The sequence below is a fragment of the Balaenoptera ricei genome, chromosome X (genome assembly GCF_028023285.1).
Source record: "Balaenoptera ricei isolate mBalRic1 chromosome X, mBalRic1.hap2, whole genome shotgun sequence".
NCBI lineage: Eukaryota > Metazoa > Chordata > Mammalia > Artiodactyla > Balaenopteridae > Balaenoptera > Balaenoptera ricei.
In genome coordinates this window covers 121,257,263-121,265,717 of record NC_082660.1, presented here as the reverse complement: position 1 = coordinate 121,265,717, position 8,455 = coordinate 121,257,263, and the positions used below count along the sequence as shown (strand labels likewise).

The following is an 8,455-nucleotide window of genomic DNA, read 5'->3' as shown; positions in this document are numbered from 1 at the left end:
GGACTGGAGCCGCGCGAGGGCCCCGGGGCCGGGCTCCTGCAGCGCCGCTGCCCGGCGCGGAAGCGCCCCTCTTCCTCCCCGGCAGGGGGACTAACCCAGCCCCGCGTGTTTCTTTCGTCCCCAGCCTAGGCGGTGAGTGTGGTCCGTGCGCCCCCTCGCCGCCCGCCGGTGCCCGCTCCGCGCCTGCACCTGCCTCCCGCCCGCCCCCGCCGCCGCCATGGCGTCCACCTGCACCAACAGCACGCGCGAAAACAGCAGCCACACGTGCGTGCCCCTCTCCAAAATGCCCATCAGCCTGGCGCACGGCATCATCCGCTCGAGCGTCCTGCTCATCTTCCTCACCGCCTCCTTCGTGGGCAACATAGTGCTGGCGCTCGTGCTGCAGCGCAAGCCGCAGCTGCTGCAGGTGACCAACCGCTTCATCTTTAACCTCCTCGTCACTGACCTGCTGCAGATTTCACTCGTGGCCCCCTGGGTGGTGGCCACCTCCGTGCCCTTTTTCTGGCCCCTCAACAGCCACTTCTGTACCGCCCTGGTTAGCCTCACTCACCTGTTCGCCTTTGCCAGCGTCAACACCATCGTCGTGGTGTCGGTGGATCGCTACCTGTCCATCATCCACCCTCTCTCCTACCCGGCCAAGATGACCCCGCGCCGGGGTTACATGCTCCTCTACGGCACCTGGATCGTGGCCATCCTGCAGAGCACACCCCCACTCTATGGCTGGGGCCAGGCCGCCTTTGACGAGCGCAATGCCCTCTGCTCCATGATCTGGGGGGCCAGCCCCAGCTACACCATTCTCAGCGTCGTGTCCTTCATCATCATCCCGCTGATTGTCATGATTGCCTGCTACTCTGTGGTGTTCGGTGCAGCCCGCCGGCAGCACGCTCTGCTCTACAACGTCAAGAGCCACAGCTTGGAGGTGCGAGCCAAGGACCACGTGGAGAATGAGGACGAAGAGGGAGAGAAAAAGGATGAGTTCCAGGGTGAGAGCGAGTTCCACGGCCAGGATGAAGGTGAGGTCAAGGCCAAGGAGGGCAGTGTGGAAGCCAAGGATGGCAGCAGGAAGGCCAAAGAAGGGAGCGTGGAGACCGGTGAGGGGAGCGTGGAGGCCAAGGGCAGTGAGGAGGTCAGAGAAAGCAGCTTGGTGGCCGGCGAAGGCAGCACCAAAATTCAGAGCAGCAAGAAGGCAGACAAGGGCCGCCTAGAGGTCACCCAGTGCAACATTGACTTGGGTGAAGACGACATGGAGTTTGGTGAGGATGACATCCATTTCAGCGAGGATGACATCGAGGCGGTGAACATCACAGAGAGTCTCCCAGTCAGTCATCGAAACAGCACCAGCGACCCCCCTCTGCCCAGGTGCTACCAGTGCAAAGCTGCTAAAGTGATCTTCCTCATCATCTTCTCCTACGTGCTGTCCCTGGGGCCCTACTGCTTTCTAGCGGTTCTGGCCGTGTGGGTGGATGTCCAAACCAAGGTACCCCAGTGGGTGATCACCATAATTATCTGGCTTTTCTTCCTGCAGTGCTGCATCCACCCCTACATCTATGGCTACATGCACAAGACCATCAAGAAGGAGATCCAGGATATGCTGAAGAAGTTCTTCTGCAAGGAGAAGCCCCCCAAAGAAGACAGCCACCCAGACCTGCCCGGAACCGAAGCCGGCACCGAGGGTGGAACTGAAGGCAAGATCATCCCTTCTCATGATTCTGCCACTTCGCCTTGAAGTTGGTTCTAAGGTAAACCTTGAACTGTCCACAGAACACAGGAGCAGCTTTCTCTCAAATGGACCGTCCACAGTCGCATTAATGCCAACCCATCCCATTCCAGGCAAAGGTTCTGCACACAACACCCTCTCACAACAAGGTAGATAAATATATGGAAGAGGTAGGAACTGGGGTCTTCCCTTAAAAGTGTGCCCCTGAAAGAATGGACTTGAGGATTCTGACTGAAATTTCTCCCCCCCCGAAAAAGTTATTAGGCTCTAAATTTCTTAAAGCAACAAGGGCTATCCATTTTGGACCCGTGCCTGGTATTCTGTCTGTCTCCCCAGAGCTACCATGTGTCAACTTGTGCTCTGGGGGAAAAGGAAGATGATACTGGTGAACTTAAGGACTTCTGAGCTCATGGGCAAGGGCTACGGCCCATGTTCAAGGGAAAGAAAAGCAATGGAGCAAGTCATTCATGGAGCCCAGGAAGCATGACCTGACTGACTGATCAACATATGAGACAAATTCTAGACTGAAGGGCCCCCAGAATCTGGTGCAAAGGCTATTATGGAATCTAAGGGCACTGTGTAGTTAAAAATCAAGAAGGTTTCTAGATCCTCTAAAGGGATCCAGAAAAGTGGAAGAGGATAATAGGGCATGTTTGAAATGGAAAGCTAGTCCAAGGGAGAAGATAGAGAAATCACACACATCCGTGGGGCTAAACAGTTGACTTTTTTCTATAAAATCCTGGGTTTGTGCATGGGCTGAGACCAAAATTGTCTCATGCAAATGGAAAATTGTCAGGTGGCACTAAACTATTTTCTGTCTCCTATTTCAATAATAGTGGGACAGAAATCATGCCACCATTTTCCAATTTTCCCTTTTGGGATCAAATTGAGATGCTCATAGGAATCCTCCAAATCTCCTCTCCCAGTCACTTGTGTGTTTTCTTTTCCAAATAGGCCTTTTTGGTCTATTTGGAAACAGTATTTCCAGGAAAAAAAAAAAAGAAATTCAACTAGGAGTGGCCAAAGTCCTACAAAACTCACACTGCCCATCAAGAGTGATGTGCCCACTAGAAATCTCTTTTTTGTGTCCATGAGATCATAGACAAGACATATGATCTCCACATGGGGTGAAAGTAAGGCAGGATAAACGTTTTCCTTCCTCCAGGCACACCCATGCATCTTTTCCACCTGTGGCTCTCTCTAAAGCCTTTAAGCTCTCCGCAGATGTGGGAGAGAAGTATAGTCAGAAATGACAGAGAGAAAGGTTTCTCAATACCTGGCAAGCATCTGACCTATTCCAGACAATCGTAAATCAAAGCGTTCAGGTCAGACTTATCCTAATTATTGCTGTTGAAATATATCACTTTGGGAAAACCTTTACAATATCTAAATTATCCCTAGGGTCAATACAGAGGAAGAGCTTTCAAATCCCAAACCCTGAAATCACTTTGGGTGGGAATATACTTGTTTATTTCTGAGGGCACAGACCATATCGACATGACCAAATGACACGGAACCAAAAAATGGTCAAAACGGTGTTTTTGATCCTCCTGAAGATCAAATTAAAGCAACTCTATGGTCAGTCATGTGTTCAAGCAGAAATCCAATGTTAATATGGGTGGAGGGAGAGGAAGGTTATTTGACTGAAAAAAATGGTTAATCAGGTGGTTGTATACAAAGATGGCCATATTCAGAGTTTAGTCTCATTCTTCTGTGATGACCATGTCTGTATTAGAACTCAAATTTCGTTCATTTAAAAGCCAAGCTCACTTATATTTTATCTCTTCCTCCTGACAGATTCCAACATGAGCATCTCAAGGGGGAGAGGTAAACAGCAGTGTTTTGGGGCTGTGAGTAAGTCTGCATGGGAATTTGGCATTGCCATGTTCAGAATTTAGGAAAGGAGCAGGGTAGACCCAAATAACATTGAGCTGACCCATCAGTTCGCTATATCCACGAAAATCGTATTGATTTCAACCCCATTAATTTGGAACTTGTGGTTCAGACAAGACATGGGGGCTGAAGTTTACCTTTGCAAATCATTTATTTTTCTACCAAAACATATAAAGTGAATTAATAGTCATAAATTTATGATACCAATTTATTGCCAAACTCTTGTATCGACCTGTCCTCAAAGGATATCTGGGTGAAGAAATGGCCCATGTGACCAATCCTTCTATGCGGGGAGGGGTATTGCCTTGAAGATCTGTCATGGTCAAAGGAGTTCGAGGTTGCTATAGCCTGTCCTTTGAGTAGAAATGCTTACCTGGGTAGGAAACAGGATTTCAAACATAAGTGTCTCCAAATATTTTGTTGAAACTGAACTTCTTGTTTTACTTTTAAAGCTCAACCCCTTCAAGGTGTATCAGAGAAAATTGTTTGCCAAAATCCCAAATCAAAATGGAAGCAGAACCTGCCCGAGTGTGGTAAGTTCGTGTAATGGCACACACAACATCCTCCAGGGCACCAAGACTCACCGATTTCCTTTTTCAAGTTCCTCTTTTCCCTATTTTAGTCATTGTTAATTCTCATAGCAGACTGGATTTTTCAAAGGTGAAAACCTTTTGAAAATAGGGAACTGGAAAAGAGGACCTTTGAATTCAGAGCATTCCGCTTTGCTGACACGTTCTTCTTAATGAACAATAGGGCCTCTAGTTAGCTTGGAGATAGCAACTGCTTCAAGTTTTATGCTGTTTTGAATAAAACACTATCAACTTAATGAGGTTTTACTGCACATACTGTTTTGTCATTTGAAAATCTGAAAGCACACACAAAAGTCATCATTAGCCTCACAGATCCTCATGTGCAATAGCTTTCCCTAAATGTTTTTAAAGGAGGTATTCTTTTGCCAAGGCCACTTCATATGCGCAGTAAAAATCCCATTAAAGTCCAGGAGCCAGACGAACCAGACTTTGAAATGATGTGGCTTCCAATTTAATGATTTCCTTAGTTAAGAATAATAGAGCCTCCAGTTTGCCAAGGAGTCGCAGGTGCTTTGACTAACACACCAATTTCAACAAGCTTGGGAAGGCAGTAATAAGGGGCAAGCCCCTGGCTTCTCTGACTTCTGTGACTGTGAGGGCCCATCTTCTTAAAGCACCACAAATACCAGCTGCCCGGAAGTCCCTACACTTCGGCCCCCCTGCCTACCTCCTGCCATCATGCCCACTGCCTTCACCTGCCTCACTCCCCCTGCCCCCGCTGTGCTGGCCCTTCAGGAACACCCCGTGCTTGAGGCTCTGTGTGCTCACTCGCCCCTATTCATCCCCTGCCCACCCAGAGCTGACAGGTTCACAGGGACCCAGGGGCCCGTGGCAGCAGGGAAGGACCGAAGTGGGCGGCAGGATTAAAGGTGTTTTTCTGTCTCCTCCCAACTTAGAGATGAGGGGACACCTACTTCAAATTCAACAGGTAAGGAAAAGTGCCATTTTATCACAGGAGGAGGTAGGCATCGCATACCAAAAAACACCCACTACAACGCATCTTTGGGAGCACATTCAACCCTGTAGATACTGTCCAATTATTTCAGCAAAAAACAAGAAAAACACTAAAAAAAAATTTACCTATAAAATTGTAAGGTGCCTGATATTGCCTTATTTTCTAGGTAATTAACCAATTAAGCTAGGTAAAGTTACTTCAAAAGATTTTCTTCATACTACCTGAAGAGTAATATACAAGATTAAACTGGCTTTCTTTCTTAGACTTTGCCAAAATGCTCTTAAAAATGTCTGAAATACACCATTTGGAAGACAGAAATTATGCCATCATCTGGTAATTTGAATGCTCCAAGATAAAACCCACAGAGGTTGTTGGGATAAAACAGAGAGTACCAATTTCAACTAGTGGACTGTATTTTTTTCTCATAACTGCCTTCCCCCATATTTTGAGGAAAAAAAATCAAAAGAAGTGTTCTCCCCTCATAATGTCTTTTTTATTGTATTCCTCTTTAAGACAAACCCTCGGGCTGTCAGGAGCGGCTTCGCTAAGCAAAATGTCTTTTCCCCCTAGAGCAGACAAAAGATTAAAGGAACAGTTGGCCGTGAGCCAGTTACCAAGATAAGAGAAAATCTGGTCAGTCATGGCTTTTAACCCTCTCAGTCCTTATCTGTGTCTCTCTCATTTTCTGTGGGCCAGACAGGTGCTCCTGGCCCCCTCAAAGCCCCTCCAAGCTTAGGCATGAGGAGACAGAAGCAGTGAACCACAAACAACAGATCATAGCCTAAAAGTCAAAAAGAAGAGAGGCTCTTGTCATAAATTCTTTCCAGTTACTTACAATCTCTTCCTCTACGGCAAAGGCCCAGCTTGCTTACAGCAGTCTTCTGCTAAAGGCAGCAAGACTGGCTGAAGGAAGAACTAGGAGAGCTAAAATCCACAGCTAAAGTTCACTGCTCTTTGCTAAGTAGAATAAGAATCCTCAAGGTAAATGGAGGTCACCAATGGGTGTCAAATGTTCCCATCACTGCCTCTCAAAGCTTGCATATCTCAAAGTATACACACCAAGGGGAAAACACAGTAACTTGTACACTCACAAGAGGTTTGCTATGGCCAAGGATTCGTTACTGGATCTCTCTTGTTCTAAAATACAGGCAAAAACAAGATTGGTTTTAGTTTGGTGCTTCAAAGTTGAGTGGATTTCCCCCTCCCTTCATCTGTGCTACAACTTTAATGTTAAAAATTTGGTATTTTTGTCTGTTTCAGTGGTGTATTCCTTTCTGTAGTAATTCTTCTAAATGTAAGCTATTACTGTATATAAAATATGTGTTCTTGGAGATAAGGTGCTAGATATTAGATTGTATGTGTCCATAGATAGTGTCACCCTCAAAATTGGGTAGTACATACATGTAAAGTTAGTTAATAAAATGCATGCAGAATTCTATTTGTGACCCACACCTTGGTCAGTTTCTGAAGTAGAACATAGTATATTTGTGTTTAAAGTTTTCTTTTTAAAGTGTATACTGCAGGATGTATAAGAGGCTCCAAGGTGGGGTGGCGGGAAGTGGTGCCTTTCATTCCTTAAATCCCTGGTATAATATACGACAGGTGAGAACTTATTCTGGTACAATTGGTCATTACTGTGACTTAATCGTCTTGGCCAAAGTCCTCGCTGGCAGTTCTCCACAACACGCTTGGCACTGGTACGCCTGTTTTCCATTCATTGTATAGAATGCAAAATCAAAAAAGACAATCCTTTCATCCTTAAAGAGCAAAGGCCCCAGGACAGGCTATTGGAGTCCTGTTAGCAGGATGGAAAGAATGATGTAGTCTCAAGATCCAACCAGTACCTGACTGTGAACTGACAGGGTTTGCATTGAGCAGATCTATATTGCGACCATCCCTGCCCTCCCAGAGCAGTACCAAAAACCAGAAAAAGGCTGCTCTGCTTTGTTATTTTTTTTTCTTTGATCGGTTGCTTGAGAGATAAGAGAGCACAGATGGGTAAATAGATAAAGAAGTAGTGGGACTCCTCCGGGGGTCACAGCTAAGATGTTTGAGAATTACAATCGTATAGCAATGGCATTTGCATCAGACAAGAAAAGAGAACTATGAGATGAGTTTATTGTATTTTAAGAATAAAAATATTAAAGCTGAAAGCTATACATATTGAATAATTTCTAAAACTGCCTTTAATACCAAATTTTATGTGCTGTTTTTGAGACTGAAAGCAGGAGGAAAATGCCTTCAGTCAATAAACAGTTTTCTTTAGTATTTTAAATTTTGAATTTGAATTTTTCCTTTTCCTTATCAAAAAGTATTTGTAATTTAAAAGTGCCTTTTCAAAGGATTGCCAAACTACAATCCTGGGGCCAAGTTCCCAAGGGCACAACTTACCTTCAGGTGCACAAAAGGGGTGGACTTAATCCTCCTCCCCCGCAGCAAGAAGAGAAACCCCTTCACACCCCAGTCAAATTCATACATCAATACTGTTACACGGGTCAGTAGTCTCGGAGACTCTGCCCAAGGACAAGGTTTCATATATTGGTTGGCTTTCATTGGATCCTTTCTAAAATGGTTACCATGCATGTTCTTGCTGGACAGGAATAACGGACTCCTGCTTGGGGAATACAGAGAGATTGATGTTTGTGGTTTAACTAAATATTATTAAGTAATGTTTGTGTTTCTTTAATAGGTGCTGTTAATCTGTCCTTGGTATATTCTTCTTAAATATGCTGAATAAAGTCTAATTTTAATGCGTGTATCTGGTTATTATGCCAAGCTCCATGGAAAACACGTAAGGGAGGGAGACACATAACTAGTTCTCTATCCCTTCTCTTTTGCTTGAACAGAGGAAACGGGGGGAAACTAATTGTAGTACGCAGCAGAATGAAATAGATGGGCTCCAATGTTTCACATCGCACTATTCCAATATAAGGAATATGCAGTGGGAGGGGGGGAGTCATCTTGAGGGGCTTGCTGGAAGAGGGGAATCTGCGGAGTCCTCTGTGAATGAAAAGGATTCCAAAGTGAGGGTGGTCAGGCTTGGAAAACAAACTTATGCTTACCAAAGGGGAAAGGTGGGAGGAGGGATAAATTAGGAGTTTGGGATTAATACACACTACTATGTATAAAATAGATAACTAATGGGGACCTACTGTATAGCACAGGGAACTCTACTCAGTATTCTGTAATAACCTATATGGGAAAAGAATCTGAAAAAGAATGGATACAGGTATATGTATAACTGATTCACTTTGCTGTACTCCTGAAACTAACACAACATTGTAAATCAACTATGCTCTC

General features: G+C 45.3%; 1 protein-coding gene across 1 annotated transcript; it reads left to right on the top strand.

Annotated features, from left to right (window-relative positions):
* The first annotated feature begins 217 nt into the window (after positions 1-217).
* GPR101 (G protein-coupled receptor 101) lies at positions 218-1,726 on the top strand. The gene has a single exon (XM_059911823.1). It carries the CDS (start codon positions 218-220, stop codon positions 1,724-1,726), a length of 1,509 nt encoding a protein of 502 aa, XP_059767806.1.
* Positions 1,727-8,455: the final 6,729 nt, after the last annotated feature.

Coding starts and splice junctions, on each gene's coding strand:
- GPR101 (XM_059911823.1), top strand. CDS start 218: ATGGCGTCCACCTGCACCAACAGCACGCGCGAAAACAGCAGCCACACG.